Source organism: Podarcis vaucheri (genome assembly GCF_965113315.1).
Source record: "Podarcis vaucheri genome assembly, chromosome: 3".
NCBI lineage: Eukaryota > Metazoa > Chordata > Lepidosauria > Squamata > Lacertidae > Podarcis > Podarcis vaucheri.
In genome coordinates, this window is record NC_138761.1 from 48,693,810 (window position 1) to 48,714,635 (window position 20,826).

The 20,826-nt window shown below is 44.6% G+C and overlaps 1 protein-coding gene across 2 annotated transcripts in view; it reads right to left on the bottom strand.

Annotated features, from left to right (window-relative positions):
• The window catches only part of SLC35F3 (solute carrier family 35 member F3), a 97,330-nt gene extending 84,979 nt beyond the window's left edge, over positions 1-12,351 (bottom strand). Inside the window, exons 1-2 of one of the 2 annotated variants that reach the window (XM_082215071.1) lie at positions 12,175-12,351; positions 11,020-11,249 (exon numbers count right to left, since the gene is read on the bottom strand). In XM_082215071.1, the coding sequence (XP_082071197.1) occupies positions 11,020-11,249; positions 12,175-12,227 (283 nt within the window). In that variant the 5' untranslated portion in view covers positions 12,228-12,351. Of the gene's footprint in view, positions 1-8,468; positions 8,627-11,019; positions 11,250-12,174 lie in introns of those variants that run through there. The other variant, XM_082215072.1, reaches the window with a different exon arrangement.
• Between the last annotated feature and the right edge of the window lie 8,475 nt (positions 12,352-20,826).

Sequence of the window (20,826 nt, forward strand, 5' to 3'; positions counted from 1 at the left end):
CATATTTGAGTCATTACAATGGAGCTTGCATATCCTTGATCATTTATTTCTGTTGCTTTATGGATACAATATTCCGTGGCATGGTGTGTGTTTTTTAACCTTCGGTACCATATTCTATCTACCCTGTTGACTTATAGCTGCTGTGAGTTATTATGGAGAAATCAAGTGTAGGTGGACAAATCACAACTGGATAAATATTTGAAATCCATTCTGATAGTAAACTAAACTCCAGTAAAGACCCTGGGCTAATAGCGAGGTCTTTAACTGAAACAGAAAACCAAACCAAATCAGCACTATTCATCCCTCAGAAGGGAGCAAGTTCCAAACTTGGGGTGCCACTACTGAGCTGGAATCAGGACTGCGGTAATACAAAATGACTAACACTGCAACCCTACTCCTCTCTACTTAGAGGTCCCACCAGGGGTGGAGGAAGGAATGTGTGGTGGGGGTAAATCGCCCCAGGTGTCTTCGCTGAGGGGGGTGACATTTGGTGTGCTGCCCGCCCGCGACTCCCAAGTCTATCCCAAGCCGTCGGGGGGAGCTGCACCACTTTACTGGTGACATTCCCCCCTCCCCCCTTTGTTTTGACAGCTGAGGGGGAGGCTTGGGAGTTGCGGGTGGGTGGTACACCGAATGTCCGCCATCGGCGGCTCGCTCCATCCCCAGCTGCAGGGCGCGTGCACTGCTCTGTGCACCTGAGTGTCTATCCTGCACCTGGGAGGGCACCCTCCGTGCCCCAGCCCCCTCGGGAGCACACCCGCCCCGGGCAGCGTGGGCATATGCTCCGCCACTGAGTCCCACCCACACTGTTCCATGAGGACTCCTTCTTACTGTTAAGGAGCCTAAATAAGCCACTGAGTTAGTTTATAAGGAAAATGGATAGTTTGGGAATGATTATCTGTTTTGCAGTTCCTAGTTTTAGAAAATGAATTGGCTTTGAACACTTACAAACTTAATCCATTCTGGAGGTCTGTTTGTAACCGGAAACCGCTTATAACATGAGGCGCGGTTTCGCTAATGGCGCCTCCCGCTGCTGCGCCGATGGAGCGCGATTTCTGCTTGCATCCTGGGGCAAAGTTCGCAGCAAAGGGCATCTACTTCTGGGTTAGTGGAGAACGTAACCCGAAGCATTTGTAAGGGGGATGGTACGTAACACAAAGTACCACTGTATATCTGACAATTTCATTATTGATTGCTTTCAAGCATTTCTCTTTCACTGAGGAAAAGGAACTGCAACTCATACCATTATTATTTTTAAAAGTTTTACCATTTTTAATATAGTAAAAGGCAGTACTTTATTATTGATTTCATTTCATTTCACTGAGGAACTCCATCCATGCAACACCCCAAAGCTACTAACAATAAAAACATCAACAATAAAACATATAAAAACAATTTAAAATTCATCAAAGAGACTGACTGGGATAAGAATCCACACTTAAAAGGCTTGTTGAAAAGGAAAGCCTTCAGTAGGTGCCAAAGAGACAACAGAGAAGATATTTCTCAGGTAGTAAGAGATTTCCAAAGGGTAGGTACCACGACTCTAAAAGACCCAAGTCCTATATCATGCAGATTTCCTGATGAGAAGATACCTGCAGAAGGCTCTCTCTTGAAGAAGTGATCAGATTGGTGTATAAGAGATGATATGGTCATTTAGGTGTCCTGGTCCTAAGCTATGTAGGGCTTTATACAACAGTACCAGCACCTTGAACTAAGCTCAGTAGCTAACTGGCAGCCAGTACAATTCTTTCAGCAGCATTGTGACATGGTGGCAACACTCTGTCCCAGTGAGTATTCAAGCCATTGAATTTTGCACTAGCTTCAGCTTCTTGGCCAATCTTAGGGCAGCCCTACATACAGTGCATTACAGCAATCAAATCTGGGGGTTATGAAAGCCTAGATAAAATAATAGAATTGTAGAGTTGGAAGGGACCCCGAGAGTCATTTAATCAAACATCCTGCAATGCAGGAATCTCAACTAAAGCATCCATGACTGATGACTATCTAACCTTTGCAGGAGAGTCCAGCACCTTCTAAGAGAGTCCATTCCACTGTCAAACAGCTCTTACTGTCAGAAAGTTCTTCCTGGTGTTTATTTGGAATCTTCTTTCTTGTAACTTAAAATCATTGGTCCGGCTTCTATTCTTCCATGTGACAGCCCTTTAGAAATTTGAGGATGGCTATCCTATCTCCCCTCAGTTTCCTCTTTTGTAGGCTAAACATATCCAACTCCATCAACCATACCTTAAAAGGCTTGGGATATCAAAGGCTATGATCTGGCACTCTGAATGTGGACTGCAGCATCCCAAGGCCTCTCATATATTCCATCAATGATGCTATGATTGGCAACACAACACTCCAAGTTACTGCATGCCAGCCCAAAGCTCTCTGCTTTTCCTTCTGGGCCATCCTGTATCCTGCCCTTCACAACACCTGTACAATTAGAAACAAGTATAGGTGTGACCTGCAAGAAAATATTGCAATATGAAGTGGTACTATTCAAGCGCCCATCCATGCTCTCTTCCAGGATTTCAGAACTCTTCCCTTGGTTTTCTGTTCCTTCATCCAGTGTTCCATAGCTTAAAGGTCTAATTTGGCTGTTTTGGGTTCTCCATCCTTACGCTCCCCTCTCAAAGTGTTTTGTTTTTTTAAAACTTCTGCCAAGTTACTTCATACTTCCTGATACCTCCCCTCTTGTGCATGGATGGTGCCATTTTGGCAATATAAGAAGCCTTACATCCGGAGGTTCACACTGCTCATGAAGAAGAGTGGAACTCCCAAGTGAAAAAATATAGCCCATGCGTGCCCATTATCTTCAAGCAGCAAGCAAAGGTATGCAGAAGAGGAACAGATGGTTCAAAGCTCTTCCCTGCCCTCTTGCTTACTCTAAACAGCTGCATCATTTTCCAGCCTCTGCATCCTTATTTTATTGTGTCTATAATCTGAGCCATAACACTGACATAGCTAAAGGCATACCTCACCTAAAATACTTATTCGCATGAACAATATTTAGGATTGAACCTATAATAAAAGTGAGTAATATATTTATGACAACTCCCAATACATACACTAAAGAACCCTTAAGTTTAGTATAAGCTAACACAGTTGAGCTATATGCAGGAAAAATATATATGGCAGAACATTACTAGAAAGGGAGGCAGCTACATTTTTTCTGCTATCTGAAGAGGTCCTCAATGAAACCATAGTGTATTCAAAAGCACACAAAGTGTATTCAAAAGCACACAAAAGCACAGTGCTTGAATTTCTGCATTCCCTACAACTATCAGATTCTCAGATAGATCAGCAACAGCCTGCAGGCTACTTTCCAACAGGTGGCAGATGGAGAAGCCGTTTGCTTCTCAGGCCCAGGCGGCAGAAGACCAGTGTAGATTACTTCCATCCCTGCATGACCTACAGTTTAAAAACAATCTAATAGGGAATCTCCAGAATTATGAATTATGGTGCTGGAGGAGACTCTTGAGAGTCCCATGAACTGCAAGAAGACCAAACATGTCCATTCTTAAGTAAATCAGCCCTGAGTGCTCACTGGAAGGAGAGATCCTGAAGCTGAGACTCCAATACTTTGGCCACCTCATGAGAAGAGAAGACTCCCTGGAAAAGACTCTGATGCTGGGAAAGATTGAGGGCACAAGGAGAAGGGGACAACAGAGGACGAGATGGCTGGATAGTGTTCTCGAAGCTACCAGCATTAGTTTGACTAAACTGCGGGAGGCAGTGGAAGACAGAAGTGCCTGGTGTGCTCTGGACCATGGGGTCACGAAGAGTCGGACACAACTAAACAACTAAACAACAACAATCTCCAGAATTCAATGCACACTGTAAAAACTTTTTCATAAAGAAATTTCTAATTGCCTTCAAAGTTTTAACATGGAATCATATTATGAGGCTTCATGCCATTTTCATGTTTTCTTGCTTAGATAGCAATCAGATTAATGTTCTACTACATGCAAAATAGTGGGCACAGTACATGCCAGGAATGTGACAGAAAGTAGTTAAGGAACACAAATTGAACCATGATTGTTCTGTGCTTATTAAATACTATTAGTTTAATACCTCAATTTTAAACATTTTAACTTGGACGTCTCATTGATTTGGTGGATCCCAATCAATCTTTCAATCTATCTTTATTGTGGTCAAAAACCAGACAGGTGGGATCCTAAGAAGTATGATATAACATGCCAATTCCTTTATTCCATTTTTTTAAAAAAATAATTACCTTCCCTCCATGTATATTACACTAAGCCAGTGGTTTCTTAGAGAAAATTTGCATTCTTTGAGTTATAGTCTGAATGACCACTAGCATGATAAAACATTTTTCAAACCCAGCAGAAGACTGACCAGTTTTGGAAGCACATGGCTCAGACCCATATAAAAAACAATCTCATATGTTGCCACTTATTTATGCCCAACTCACAAACTGAATTCATTACAGCCCAAGCTAATGTAAAAAAAAAGCAACTGATACTTGAGCACGCCACATATACCCTTTCTAGTCTACAGTTCATCCAACTCCCAACAACTCAAAACAGACAAGTTAGTGGTCACTTGCAGAACTGCACCACAATGCCAGCTGTTCCCAATCATGTTCCTCCCTCTGTGCTCCCCTCCTCTGATTTCCACTGTATATTCTCTGTACAATATAGCTGTGTAATCACAGAAAGTGAACATTGCTTTTCCCACAGCTAATTTCTGCATAGTAATTCTGATGGTTGTGGTTAAGTGCAGGTGATTCTTAAAAGGCAAAAGATTTATATGATCTGAAGAGAAACCAGAGTCCGCGACCAGAAGGAGGAAGAATATCAGGAAGAATGGAATAAATTTAATGATTATTTAGTTAAATTTGTTAAGTTAAACTAACCGGAAATAGCTTGCAGATACTTAATGGGCTTAGGATTTTATTTATGTTAAGTGATAAATTAATATGTTTAACTCTATAAGGAGAAGATTTAAGGATGTTAATGTTTAAGTTAAATTTCAAAAAAATTGGGATTTGGAAAACTGTTACAAGGACATGCAATGAAATTCAACCAAGGGGAAGCGAGGAAGTCATTTAACAAAGTTAATAACTGTAATTTTCAATAAGGCTATGATTTATGTTTGTTATGTTTGTTTGTCTTGTGTGTTTGTTTGTTTGTTTGTTTGTTTATAATATTGTAAAAACCAATAAAAAAATTGGGGGGGAAAGTGCAGGTGATTCTTTGTTTTTCTCAGAACACACAGCACATATTACAGGTGTAATATGCAAAACATATCTCAACAATATGATGAAACCTTTGCATAGCTTTGAATTCAAATCTATGTAAATTCAAAAGCACTGCTACCTCTTCTTTAGTCATAACTTCTGCCAAATTAAACAGATCCCAAGAAACAGATGCCATTAAAATATTGCTGTGGAGAATTAACATTGCACATTAAGCTTTGGTTACAATTAGCATTCAAAGACAAATTTTAAATCCCAGAAAGCAGGTTATAATTGAGCCACGGATGTGATCTTTCTTACTTCAGCATGTCTACCCACAGTTGCTCAACATGAAGTCAATTGGACTATTAGTCATCATGTCAGAAAGGAGCATTAACAACTAGCTCAGAAGCTGGCCCTCCCATAAGGTCCAATCTGGCAGAAACACCAATAAAGATATTTCTCTTAATGGGCAATAGGGCCATTCATGAGACAAGGTACCACTCATTTTAAAACTGAAAGAACAAAGCCTGCAAGGGAGTAATTACTGCAGAGGTACAAGTAGCAAGGCAGTTTTTGCCAACAAAGCAAACAACACTTTATCCAAGAAGTTATAAGTTCTTACGTATCTTTCAGCAACATTTTTAATAAACTATAACTCTTATGAACAATTATAAAATCCTGCACAGCACACTTTCAACACCTCCTCCTTCACGATAATGGGTCAAAACCAGTATATCAGCTGCATCAAGCTACAGGTACACATCAAGGCACTCAGTAAAAACAACCACTCACAATCCTTTAGAATATCCCTCCCTCCCAGTGCAAAATTCTAAAACTGTGAATGATATTAGGATAAGATAGATTTCAATTGTAAACAATTGATCCCCCTTTTACTATATTTTTATTAAGTTTCAAAACAGCCTGGATAGCTCTGTTGGTTGCAGCATGCTGCTGTTGCAGAGAGATGTGGAATGCAGGGAACATGGCACATTTTCAGGTGGACATTATCCAGTATTTTCCTTCCTGCATCTCCTGGATTGGCATTTCTGTCAAGCTGGTTCTCAGCTGTCATTCAAAGTCTCACTATCATCTACTTTCACCATATTTTTGTTTGAAGGGCCCGTTTAAGTGGGGTGGTGGATGATATTAATCTCCAATAATCCCAAGAGATCTCTAGCACCTTTAACATTGGTGGAGGCAGCATGTACATGGGCATAGCTCCCAAGGTTCTGAGGTTTTCTCCAGGGAGGACTTGAAGGATCGTGATGGGCTGCTTGTCATGGGAGATGTCTTTCAGAGGCCTCAGTAGCCTCTAGACTTCTTCCTTTTTTGAGAACCATGCAAAACAAATGGCAACATCTCAGGGGAGTGAGTACTCTCTTGGGCTTAGGGGCTATTGCACAATAGGCACAAAGCCACGCACAGAAAATTCAAGCTCTGAAAGGAGCATTTTGAAACAACCCACTAAAAATTCCTCAAGACTTTAATTCTACCACCTCTCAAAAAGTGAAAATTAACCCGGCAAGGGAAGCCTCTTTTGAAGATCAAAGTCAACCAGTAGGGCACAGGTTTTATACGTCTACTGAGGCCAAGGTGAACCCCCCCCCTTTAATTATGGCTCAAAGAAAAATATTCCAGTGTCATTGCAATGGTCAAGATCCAGATTACCAAAAGTGATTTGGGCACTGACTTTGAGGGCTAGAGATCAGATGAGTCAGGAATATCACCCACACAAACACCAGATTTGGGAACTGAAACTCAAGCTGAGTCCAGCAATCATAGGAATCTGACACTTTGAACCTAAAACCATGGGTAGGCAAACTAAGGCCCGGGGGCCAAATCCAGCCAAATCGCCTTCTAAATCTGGCCCGCGGATGGTCAGCATGTTTTTACATGAGTAGAATGTGTCCTTTTATTTAAAATGCATCTCTGGGCTATGTGTGGGGCCTGCCTGGTGTTTTTAGATGAAAAGAATGTGTGCTTTTGTTTAAAATGCATCTGTGGGTTATTTGTGGGGCATAGAATTCAGAGATGCACCCCCCCCAAAAAAAAATATAGTCCGGCCCCCCACAAGGTCTGAGGGACAGTGGATTGGCCCCCCTGCTGAAAAGGTTTGCTGACCCTTGTCTAAAACCCTTCAGTCAGGATGCCCAGAGACTATAGTCCAGGATCCAGGAACCATCACAGAACCAGCATCCTTGCTCCTCACCCACACACAAAAGGCCTTGCGTGCCATCTGTTCGCCACCACAGGCAAAGTGCTTGGCAACAGAGACACAACAAAATGTTAGGCTCCAGGCCAGAGATTTGCTCCTTAAAGGATCTCCATTTTCCAGTAAGGGGGCAGAGCCTGGTGAGGTGGTAGTCAAGCTGAAAAACTACATGAGCTCAGCAGCTAGTCCTTCTAAGAAGAAGTTGTCTCCGCCAGAGTTTCTTCCCTGTCCAAGGTACTGAAAGACTTGTTTCTGACTACTTTTGTTTTCTGACCTATGGCTTTCAAGTGGGTACAAACTCCTTGCTGGTCAGTCCCCTGCTCTAAACTCATACTAGCTAGCTTCAGACTCTCCTATGGACTCATCTTTGCCAGGAGTGTACAGCAATTACACAGATCTTATCTGTTTCCATTGCCCTACTCCCTCAAATAAGTGAAGTGCTGCATTAGCAAGACGTCAGCCCCACAGGACGCATTATAGTGGTCCATTCATATTACAAATAGTGTGTAAGATATTGGGCAGGTCCCTGTACATCAGGAAAGGGCGCAGTAAAAATGATAGGTAGAAGCAGTAACCAAGAATTCTTAGAATCCAAGCTAAGAAAGGGTTGAAAAGATCCCCTACAATGCACAACTACTCAATTAAAAGAAGGCAAATCCCATCACTGGGTTTTTTCTCTCCAAGGACCCCCAACTGTCATCACTTATGCCTCATCTGCATTCAGTTGCAACCTATACATCCTCAATCTAGTCTATTGCAGTTGCCAGACACTGGCTCACGGGAGAGCTTTAGCTCCTGGATCTTGATAGAAAAACAGAGCTGGGTATCATCAGCATGTTAATGACATCCAACTCCAAAACATTAAACAGTTTCAGCCACTGACTCCATGCAGATATCAAAACAGAAACTTGCGACACTCCACAAGCCATTTTCCAAGGGATTGAGTGGTTATTTAATTTGAATAAAGCCCTGTTTCCATATTTCAGAGCTGAGAGGACGGGCTCTTGAACAACCAAGCTGCACCATTATTGAATGCAGAAATTCCAGACTTACCTCCTGGTATCATGGCATCTTCTGAACCAACATGTTTGGAGAAAGGAAAATGAGAAGAATGAATATGTTTCCTCCTGGACAACTCAGGAGGCATGTTATTGTGATGTCACCATGCAAATGCAGAAAATTCATAACATGATGAATTCGTAACAGATGATTCGTAAAATGGAGCAGGAGGGGGAACCTTCCTGTCTTTTTGTATGATAAACACACAAAATAGGCACACTGTAACAACCATCAGTGCCCTGAGATATTAGAGAAATATTTTGTCAGACTTTGGAAATATGAAAACATGAATCATGATCAGTGTAGTGTAATACATTGTATTGATTATTGTACACATTTATAGCACAATCCAATACAACTCTTCTCAGAAGTCCCATTACATTCAATGGGGCATACTTCCTCGTAAGTGGGTATAGAACTGCAACCTGGTAGGAACTCCAGCATTAACTAGTGGTGGTGGTTGTTAAAAGAATCCTATAAGAATTTGTTATTATAATAATTTATGATTTATTCCCCACCCATCTGGCTGGGTTTCCCCAGCCACTGTTCAATATATTCTTTAATATATTCTCACAAGTACAGATTTAACCCCATCCATCACGAGTAAGCCTAATCACTTTATTACATTAATGGTATTAAGAAATAAAGAACTATACCTTAGCACCAAAATTAACATACTGAATTGGCCTGAATATAAGCCTCATTTTTTTCTCAAATTCTGACCGTGAAAAGTTAAAGTGTGGCATATATTCTTGACATTACGGTATGCAGCCAAGAGCACAGGGCAAACAGTGCCAGGAACGAAGCAAAGCGGTGCCTGCCCCTCACATAGTCCCCCATCCTCTCCTCCCAAGGTCAGGAAGAAAGGGAGAGAGTGAGGAAGGGGAAAGGCCACTGGCAATGGAGCGTGGCTCCCCCCCCAGCGCCCATTATGCAGCCAGGAACAGTGAGGAGTGGAGCAGCTTATACTCCATATTTTTTTCTCCCCCCCCCTCCAATTTTAAAGGTGCGGCTTATATTCGGGTGTGGCTTATATTCAAGCCAATACAGTAAGTAGCATTATGGCGGCATCCTAACCATGTCTATTCAGGAGTAACTTCAATGGTGTTTACTCCCAGGTGAGTGAGGTTAGGATTCTGGCATGAAAGTCCACTTTGCTTTGATGAATACTGCTACATGCCACCCCAATCTCAGACCAGTGAAAGATTCCAGGGGTCCAGGCACCTACCCAGGGTCTGTGTTTTCTTTTGGAAATGAGGCACAGCGGAGACTGTGGTGTCTTTATGATATATGGTTTATTTACACATATATACCACCTGAGCCTACAACTGAGGGGTTCACAGCATTAACACACCAAAAAGGTCTTGTATTTCTCATGGTTGCAGCCTTGGATCCAAACAGAAATCAGCCATGGCTCTCTGACCCTCTGCTCTAGCTTGCTGCCTTTCACAGCCTGCAACCGTTTCCCTCCTAGGTTACATCACCACCAATTGCAATCCTAAACTCTCCACTCTGCTTTGTCTCTGCTAATTATCTCAGAGCTCAGGGAGGGGGAGAGTCTGACACAGAGTCTTCACTTTGTTACCAGCCTATTTCCTTTGCTCTCCCTTTAATGGCCCGTCTCTCCTAAGGAAGCTGGCCTGACTTATATTTTAATCATTGCTTGATTCATGGTTTTAGGGAAGTCTAGCATCCTAAACTCACAATAATACAATATGTGCAAATCTGTTTTGAAGTTGAAAGCAATTCATTAAATCATCCAGCTGTATGACATTTTCCTGATCGGTTCCTTGTATTGAAGACAAAAGCTTCTTTTGCCATTTAATCTAACAATTTTTATTCGTAAAGAAGCCCTTTATGCCACAGTGACCTTTCATAAAATTCGCATTTGATCCAAGCTTGAGCACTAAGCTGAAATCCTTTCCTAAATCTGAAGAATTATATGTTTTATATAATAATCACCACAGTGCCCCCCCCCAAGACAACCGGAAAGTTCAGTTGATCTGCATTTAACTCCTCATGTCCCCACATCCTTTTGAAACAACACACACACACAGAAAGAGGGCAAGTTCACCCCCCACCCACCCATCTGTTATCAGTCTTGCTATACTGACACAAAAATATAAAATGCATGGCATATACACAAGCGTGCAATGGGTCAGTGCATCTGGCTGTTAACTGAAAGTTTGGTGGTTCGAGCCCACCCAAGGACAGCTGTGGGCAGGATTGCAGGGAGCTGAAATAGACGACCCTGGGGGTCCCTTCCAACTCTACAATTCTATTATTCTAAGACAGCTGTGGAAAAGAAGGAGCAATAAACTAGCCAAATAACAAAGGCCATCTCTCATCTACTTTGATAATACAACCCACTGATTCCTAGAAGAGGAAACAAGGGGTTAATTCCAGAGTACAACCTGAATCCTCCCCAGGCAGTTTGAGAAGGTTCCTTGTGACAGAAAGTTGAGGACTGTGTGTGTGTATGTGCAATATAGAGAGAATGGTGACTGCTGCTGTGAAGGAGGCAGGGAATAAACAAGGGACTTACTTTTGTAGCTGGCAGCCCAGGGCTGATAGCCGTAGTAGCCGGTAATCCGTAGAATCCTTTCCTCAATGGAGGTGAGCCCCACGGTCGCACTGGTGAGGTCTTCCACAGATCGGGACCATTTCAAATCCTCTTTGATCGCCTCATCCACCACTAGGTATTTCAGCTGCCGGAGTTGAGGGCTGATGTCTGACAGCCTCCTGGGGCTGACGTCTGGAGATCTCCTCATGCCACTAGAGGCAGAGACAAGAGAGGTGGGTGAGGAGAAGGTACGGCAAAGGCGAATGTAATAAATGCAAACCCTCCCAGGAACAAGGTGTTAAGAATGCAACAAAGAGGAATAGAGGCAGCTGCCTTAGAATCCCAGAATTGTAGAGTTGGAAGGGACCCCCAAGGGTCATCTAGTCCAACCCCCTGCAATGCCTTATGTCAAGCCCCACCACCAGTCCACCTAGCTCAGTATTGCCTACACGGACTGGCAGCGACTCCCCAAGGTTTCAAGAAGGCGTCCTTGCTACCCCTACCTGGAGATGATAGGGATTAAACCCGGGACCTTCTGCATGCCAAGGCTGCGGTCCTTCCCCGCTGAGGGCACTGGGCACAAAGCGCAAACCTCAGGCGAGTTCTACTACTATTTCGCTTAGTACAACGATTTGTAGAGGGGTTTTCCCCCCCCCCCTCATAAAACGTGGTCTACTTTGGTCTTCTGTCAATAGGCGCCGAGCCCCTCCTCCTGCGAGCCCGCCCGGACTGAGCCCAGCGCGACGCCGCTCTCCGCGCACCCCGAGGGGCTCGAAGCTGCCGCGAGGGAGCGCGCCTTCCTCCTCCGCTCCCCGCCGAGCTGGCCAGGAAAGGCTCCGGGCGAACTTTCCGCCTTTCCGCGCCAAAACCACCACCTCCCTTCTCCACACAAACACGCCGCTTCCTCCGCTTCTCAGACCCAGCGAGGAGGAGAAAAGACGAGCGCGGCCGGGAGAAAGTGAGCAGCAAGCAGGAGGAGAGGCTGAAAACTTTGCTCCCGGTGTCCCTCGTCCTCCCTCACCGGGTCGGCGCCAAGGCGCGGCGGCGGCCCCCCGGGAGAAGGGGAATGGCTGCGTGAGGGAACCTTTGCTGCGCGCGACGCCCCCCACGCCCAGCCCCCCCTCGCCCCCCACTCACATGGCGACGGTCTTGCCCCTGGCCGTGCCGTTGGGGAACTCCCGAATCCCCATAGGGAAGAGCAGCGGGGGAGTGGGGGCTCCCAGGCTTCAAGGAAGGTGCAGCCGCCCCGGGCTGGCGGGCTGGAGAGACGGGGCGGCGGCCCCCGCGCGGGTCGCCAAGGCGGGAAGAGGACGGAGGACGGAGCCGGAGCTAGCGCTTGCCGCCGCCGCCGCCGCCGCCGCGCAGGCACGGAGTTTGGAGCGGACGGCGAAGAGCTGCTGCTGCCGCCGCCGCCGCCGCATGAGAGTCCGCCTGCCTGAGTCCCCAGCGCGGGCGAGGCGTCGGCTCCCGGCTGCAACCTGCTGTCCGTGTCTATTGCTGCTGCTTGCTTGCTGCTGCTGCTCGCCGCCGCCGCCACCTCTCCAGCAGTGAAGCGAAGGAGGAAAGCAGCGCTCGTCGTCGCCCCCCTCGCAGGCAAGCGCCGCTCTCGCTCGCCTCTTCTCGGGGGGGGAAATGCCGCGCGCCCCTCAGGGGGAACCCGCTCGCCCTTCTCCCGCTTTCCCTCCGCGCGGTGAATGTGGCGCGGCGGCCGACAGGGGGAGCCCGTGCGCACTTCGTGGGGAGGGGGAGGGAGCGAGGCCGCCATAGAGAGCGGCGCCCCTCCTCCTGGCTTGGGAAGAAAGGCAGCGGCTGGGAGGCAGGCGCCCTCTGCGAAGGCTCGAAACACACTTCTCAGATTAGTTTCTATTTGATCTCAGCGTGGAGCGGGTTGTATATTCTTGAAGAGAGAAAGGGGGTTTTATGCGTTTATTTCCAAAGGGGTAGGAGAATTAGCTCGCGCAGCAATAGCAGTCAGTCCTTACATTTGTTATTGGTGATGAGGATGATTTTGGAAGAGAGAAAAAAAAGGGGGGGGAAGGGAAATATTACGGATCCAGCTCCTTCATAAGTAGTGAGTGAGGTAGCCGCATTTTGGGTGTCAGGAAAGGGCACCAAGTGGTTAGTCATTTAGTTAGCTGTAATTGTGTTTTTTACGACCCAGGAGCGGAGAGGTGCTTGTGGGATTTTCGGCCTCAGGTGCCAAATGGACTTGGCTGGCCTTGGGTACTGTGCGTCTTGTCTTGGAGGTGCAGAGAGAGGAGATTTGCTGTCCTGCTGCAAGCAGCAAAATGTCTTGGGCCAACCTGCTCTGTGATTCAGCCATTTGTCATAGCAAAGAGCATCCAAGGGGGCAGAACACCTTTATTGCATGCAAAATGGCCCAGGTTCAATACCTGGAAACTCCAGGTAAGGTAGGGCTCCTGTCTGAAACCCTGGAGAGCGACTGCCACTCTGTACTGGGCTATTGAAGGGTCAATGGCAGTTTCCTATGTTCCTGTCCCCCCTGCCCCCACCACTCCATGCCTCTTGAGAAGGAGGGAGAATGAGAATGATCTTCAAAATGAGGGTCAATTGAAATCAGCCCAGGAATGCTTACTCAATCAGCCAGTTTTTGTGAAAATCCAAATGGGAGCTGAGAGCTCCTTCCTTTGACCTTGGAATCTTTCTACTGCTTCTTCTATTACATGACAAATAATGACAGCAAAGCCAAAAGCAGAAGCCCCATCAAGAGGCAAGGTGAGGCAGCTGCCTAAGCTCCCAATTGTGCCATTAAAGGAGGCAGAATGAACCCGATATAGGCAAGTCTGACCCAGAATGTTTTGTGATGTTCTCCTGCCCAGTCTCCACTGAAATTAGTGTGAGCTGCTCAAGAACATGGTGGTGCTATATTCACAACTAGGAACATAGAAAGCTGACTTCTACTGCATCTAGTCAGTACTCACTGGCTGGGAGGACCTCTCCAGGGTTTCAGCCAGGGATCTTTTCCCAGCCCTAACTGGAGATGCTGAGGATTGAAGCTGAGACATTTGGCATGCAAAGCAGATGGTCTACAATTTTCGGGACTTCATCAACTTTCGGGGTGTTCTGGTTTTTACTTTTTGAAATATGGCAGCCCTAGCTGTGGATAATTTCAATGGGGATGCCTTACAGCAGGCGTAGGCAAAAGACAGATTGGAACCTACTGGCAGATATCTGAGCGATTTGCAGTAAATTGGTAAGGGTTTCTGAATCCCAGCTGTTTTACAACAAAATGGCTTTTCCCACCTAAAGTAAGATGATGAAATGAAGAAAGCTGGATAGGAGAAGGGCTGTAGGCTGGTGGTGCAGAGCACATGTTTGCATGCAGAACGCCCCACCTTCAATCCCTGGCATCTCCAGTTAGGGTTGCGTGATCTTCCTGCCTTAAATCCTGGAGAAACACTGCCAGTCAGTTTGGGCATTGCTAGGCTAGATTGAGCAATGGTGTGACTCAGTATAAGGCAACGTCCTATGTTACCTCTTGTGTGTAAGGACTGTAAGTGGAAACCAAATGGTTCTCCTTCAACTCCCCCCCCCCCGAGGTACCTTCCAAAAGAATAGGAGGGGAGGGTGCAAATTCACTCTTCCCTCCCATAATGCCCACACCATCTATTCCGGGGAGTCCCAGGCATCCAGAACAGATTGGGACACAGCAGTGTGGGGGTGCGGGTGGGCAGAGAATCAGCAAACATTCCCTCCTTCCTCTTCCATTAATAGTCACTTCAGCTGGAGCAACTGGATACAACTCTGTGAACTCAGTACAGTTATAATACTGCGGGGAGGGTGTTATATATTCAGAATGCATTCAGAGACATCCTGTTTTGTTTTTAAACTATGGCTGTGGTAGAATGAGCTTGGGGTTCTAGAAAAAACAAAGACGATCAGACAAGCCTGAAGTCTGCACCCATGCAGGTATGGCCATTTTAAATCCCAATTCACAAGCTTGTATGCAAAGGGCCATTCCAAATATTTGCTGCAAAAAGCTGCAGGCAATGGTGGATCCCTGTCTACTAATGTGTTACCTGCATGGTATACATTTGCCATAGCAATGCATTACTGTTTTAAGCATTCTAAGTGTACATTTAGAACATTACAGGCTTACACCAAAAACGGGGTGTGTGAGGTGGACACCCTTGCAAAACAAGTGCAGCTAATCCAGGTAGTATCTTTTAACATGGCTTGTCTCTCATAAGCATTCTGTTTTCCTGATAACGGTGCAGTCTCCCGGGTCCTGTGTGATTTACATCCCTTGCTGCTTTGGGATCAATAACACCAGAAAGATTAAAAAGCTGGTGAAAGCAAGAAAGCCTATATAGCAACTTCTTGATATGCTGCTCATGGAGGAAAGTGAGAATGACCCTAAAGTGTCATTCTGCAGCCCATTTGTCCCTGATAGCCATCAAATACAGCAGCCTCTCAAATTCAGTTTCAGCAGCAGCCTGGAACTTGGTCTGAAGCAGAGGCAAGCATCTCAGTGGAGATGGGGCTGAGCTTGAGACAGGGTTGTGCCTCTTCGTTCCTGATACTTGGTTGCCAAAACAACATTGCTGGGGGGGCAGCACTCCCCCCATTTCTTCCCTCTGCAAAATTATGAAAGGCATTCGAGTCCTCATCTGCTTCTTTTGCTTTTGTTCCTCTATAATGCACCATGCGTATTGGTGATGCATTACAGAGGAACAAAATATATATTCATCTGACAGTTCCTTATTAACGGAGGACTTCTGGGTTTTTTTAACTGTCCAGCAAACGGCAAACAAAATCCATCCAAACATGACCTTAGCACTAGGAAAATGAGACAAGATTCATGCATGTATCACATCTAGTGGCCAGACTGCATGTTACATTAAATGTGCAATTGCATTTAATGTACAGTGGTACCTTTGGTTACAGACGCTCCAGCTTACAGACTCCGCTAACCCAGAAATAGTACCTTGGGTTAAGAACTTTGCTTCAGGATGAGAACAGAAGTTGCATGGCGGTGGCGCAGTGGCAGCGGGAGGCCCCATCAGCTAAAGTGGCACCTCAGATTAAGAACAGTTTCAGGTTAAGAACGGACCTCTAGAACGAATTAAGTTCTTAACCCGAGGTACCACTGTATATCTATTTTGGGTTTTGCCTGTAAATCTTTGCTGAAACAGCAAACTTGTCTAGTAGGGCCCACTGGGAGTTGTCCAAGGTCCTGATATTCCTGGCCTGACCCATTGGAGCCTCCAATAGTCATTCCCACTTTCCCTGTAGGCCTCATGACCCAGCAGAACAGAATAATACCCCTCTCTCCATACACCACCATCCCGATCCCCCTCCCATACTATGACACCAGAAAACCCATAAGACAGACAGTTACATTGAACATAATCGTATATTTAACATAACATGTAGTTTGGCCCTCAAATGGGAGATGTGATATAAAGGAGCCTAGCTGATCTAGCTGATCAACAAGGTACTTGTGTGTACCAAGAGATCAGGAAGGCGAAGAGGATAATTTTTAAATTATTTTTACTTGTAATGAGATACGTCATGTGGCACCATCCATTCCTTTTTCCTGGCTGTGTGAGTCCTCTACTAAAGTGTAAGTTATTTCCACCGGCAGTGTATAGTTTCTCCTGGTTCAGCATTCTTATGAACAGAGGTATATACAACTAATTGGCGCAGTGAAGTGAGACACTGGTTCAGCTCACATCTCCGTCATATTCTGTTCATCTTGTTCCTCTGACATGGAGAAAAACAACAAAACGTGTCATCGTCATGCAGGATAGAGTTCTCCATTTTAACTCTGGAAAGATTCATTTACCTGATTTCAAGGGGGTGAAGTTGTAGAACACATTAACTGTGATCTGCTTGCAGGGCAGGAGTAACTGATGGGCAACAAAAATGCCCACTTCAGAAGGAAAATTAAAAGGATCCTATAAACATAGAGTTGGCAGGGGGGTCTGAAAGGCCGTCTACTCCAACCCCCTTGCCAATGCAGGAAATCTGCTCCAGCATCCATGGCAGGTAGCCACTCAGCTTCTGTTTAAAAACCTCTAATGATAGGTTTATTTTATTTGATTGTTAGAGGTTTCTTGTAGCATGTAAGTACGTATGAGGCATGGGGTAATGTCTTGATCATCTTGCTTGTGAAAACAGAGATAATAGAAGGTGGATCAATCTGTAGTTATTGGTCTTGTTAATAAACATGGTGGGGATGACACAGATCTAAATTGGTATGCTTAGACCTGGATGGATCTCTACCTAGTGTTTTATTCTGATGGTTGCAAAGTAAGTATTTCAAAGAAACAGCAGAAGAACTATCAATACGCTATGTATCAATATTTTCTCTGGAGCCCAGAATCATCTGGCTATCCTTCAGGATCTTTAAGGAGACATTACTTTGAAAATGGCATTGTTCATGTTCATCTTTATGACTACACTACCTGTTCTACAATACATTCACCTTCATTCACTTTGGCTTGTCAATGTTTTCCCAAGGAAGCAAACATTTTTTCACCAAATAAATGAGTCAACCTAGAGGCGGATAGTATGATTGGCATGACAATTTAGATGTGCTTAGACCAGTGTCAGAAGATGCATTATGTCATCTTACCTACGTTCAGCAGTACATATGCAGAGTAAAGACAACGGACTAAGTATATTCCTTTTATCTGCATTGTGCATGCCATTAATGTAGGACAGGACAAAGGAAGCTACTTTAAAACAGAAGATATACTATGCCCAATGTATTTTTTACATGTGAAATACAAAATAGTTAATGCAAAAGTCAAGGAGTTTCATATCCAAGACTCCTGATTCCCAATTAAGGCTACAGCAACACAGTCCAAAGCAAACTGCCACGAACGTCCTATTGAAACCAGTACTACTTACCTGTATTTCCAAGACAGGCTTCTTATAAAATATTTATATTTAGAATTGCAGCCTGATCTTTTCAGAGAGCTCTCACTGAGTTCAATGGGACCTATTCCAAGTAAATGTGCACAGGATTGCAGGCTCCAAGCCCAACACCTCCAGTTCTTTAGATGACTGAGCCATATGTGGTTTCTTTGCTGAGGCATGCCACAATACTACACGTAAGATAAAAGTTATTTCCGCTAAAGGGACAGAGAGCTTTTGGCTCTCCAGATGTTGTTGCATTCCAACTCTTAGAGATTTTAAAATATTAATGGTTTATAAAGGCTTTCAAATAAATAAGGGCATATGACAAGCCTGCTGCATCAGGCCAATGGCCCTTCCACTCCAGCATCCCGTTCTCTGGCTAACCAGATGCCTTTAGGAAGCCTGCAAGCTGGACATGAGCGCAGCTGCAGTTTGCTCACTGGTGCTTCCCAGCAACTGTTACTCAGAGGCATAATTTCAGATGACATGGTCCATGGTCTGGGATTATGCGAGTTGTAATCCAGCAGTATCTGGTGGGTCATAGACTCCCCATCCATTTTCAATTCATTCACCTGGATGAGTATTTCCGGTTATCACTCCAAGATACCAGGCAGCCCCCCCAACCTTCTACCCAAGAGCCTTTTTCAGGAATTGATGGTTATTGAACCTTGTACCTTATACCTTGTAGCATGTGTTTTGATAGTTTATTGCCAAGTTCTAGATTTGAAAAGTATTATTAAATAATTTCGTCAACAGTTTAATCCAACCCTATTTATTGAGAATCAGTTGAATTCCCATTTTTTATGGATAGAGGCTTTAAAGTAATAAATAGTATTGATTACTGGCAATGGTCATTTTTGTGCCACTGTGAGTCATAATATTTGTGAGCATGGGGCTAATTGAATAACCCAGCAGCACTGGCTTGCTGCTATTGCTCTGACTTCAGACATGGCTAAACTAAAGCAACTATGTATGAGTTTCATTCATATATATATATATAATGTGAACATTCCCAACCCTTTGTTCAAAAGAACTCTCCTTGCTGTCCCCTGGCACTTTAATAGGAATGGCATGCTCCTCTCTGCCATTCTTTTCTCTTGCCACAAGACTCTACCCCAGTGTTTCCCAACCTTGGGTCTCCAGCTGTTTTTGGACTACAACCTCCATCATCCCTAGCTAGCAGGGATGATGGGAATTGTAGTCAGAAAACAGCTGGAGACCCAAGCTTGGGAAACACTGCTGTACACCCAGGACCCTCCTGCTTCCCCTGTATAATGCACCTTTTCACTTGCTTGAGGTTAAGGGAAAGATGTTTCCCAATATCTCAAATAAAACGTGATAATACTTCAGCCATTATGAACCTTTAGAACAAAAGGGAGAACCTACATCCCTCCAGAAGATTTGGACTCCCAACTCCCACCAGCCCCAGCCAGTATGGCCCATAGGAATGATGGGAGTTGCAGCCCAACGACGTTCGGAGGGCCATAGATGCCACACTGTTCTCAGAAGAAGGATAAATAGATATATGCTAGAGGTGTGCAAAGGATTTGGATCAATCCTAAACCTAGAGCAGGAGCACAGCCAGTTCAAACAGACATGGGGCATATCAAAGCCAAAACAGGATCTCTCCAATGCTGCCTGTACCAAAGTTCACTTTGTGGTGCTTCAGATATCCAGATTAACAACACACCTAAAGGCAGTGTGTCTTCAAAAACTGAAACATTTCTTCCCAAGCTTGCCATATAAAGAAAGTGCCAGGGTGGGTATAAAGAGAAGATTTCTGCAGCAGACAGGTCTAGCTGTGAATAAGAGGGAATTATTGTGCCAAGGCTCTCCAGTCAGAGTGCTGGGGTATCGCCTTTCTCTTGTCTATCCTGTGCTCTTTGCTAGTTCTGCTAGTAATGCTTGCTTGGGATGCTGGATCTTCAAGTCCTTTTTTTGTCAGCGCTGCATGTCAAAACACTCCTGTCAAATCAGCTTTCCACTTATTAGTTGTTATGACCTTTGGAACCAATTGAGCGGAAAACAAGCTTAAAGTGGTTCTCCTCCCCCATCCATCATTATTCCCTAGCTCCCACGCCTAACCTTCTGAAACTGTGCAGGTTACCTTTCTCAGGGCACCTCTATGATATATGTCATTTTAATAATAAAATAGTTGTGCCAAAAAATGCAGGGAGGGAAGGAAACCCCTTTTAGTTTTTCACACACACACCAATTAACTTAAAAGTGCGTAGCACACAGACACAGAAACACAACACCAACCCCTGAACCTAATTGTAATTTGGCAGGTTTCTAACCTTGGGTGAGAATCTTGCTCTTGGTGCTTCAGAAATGCATCAAAGTGGGATCTGAACTTGCTTGCTGTGATGGAATAATAATTAATAATAATAATAATAATAATAATAATAATAATAATAATAATAATAATAATATATTTTTACCCCGCCCATCTGGGTGGCTTACAACATATCTAAAAACACAATAAAAACACCCAGTATTAAAAACCTCCTGATACACAGCTGCTTTCAGATGTCTTCTAAAAGTTGTGTCATTCTTAATCTCCTTGACATCTGAACAGAGGGTGCCACTACTGAGAAGGCCCTCTGCCTGGTTCCCTGTAACGTTGCTTCTCGCAGTGAAGGAAATACCAGAAGACCCTCGGAGGAGAACCTCAGTGTCTGGGCTGAGCGATGTTGGGTGGAATGATTGCCTTAGTATGATGCTGAATTCCTCCCTGTGTCTTGAGGACGGTGTACACTCCTGGTAGTGGCATTGCTGCCATTTTCCTAGATGGGCAGGCTGGAGGCAAGGTCAAAGCTACATGAGCACACCCAGAATTTGGCAGAAATCCAATATTTATGAAGTGTGAACACTCTCAGAAACAAGCTTTTTTAAAAACAA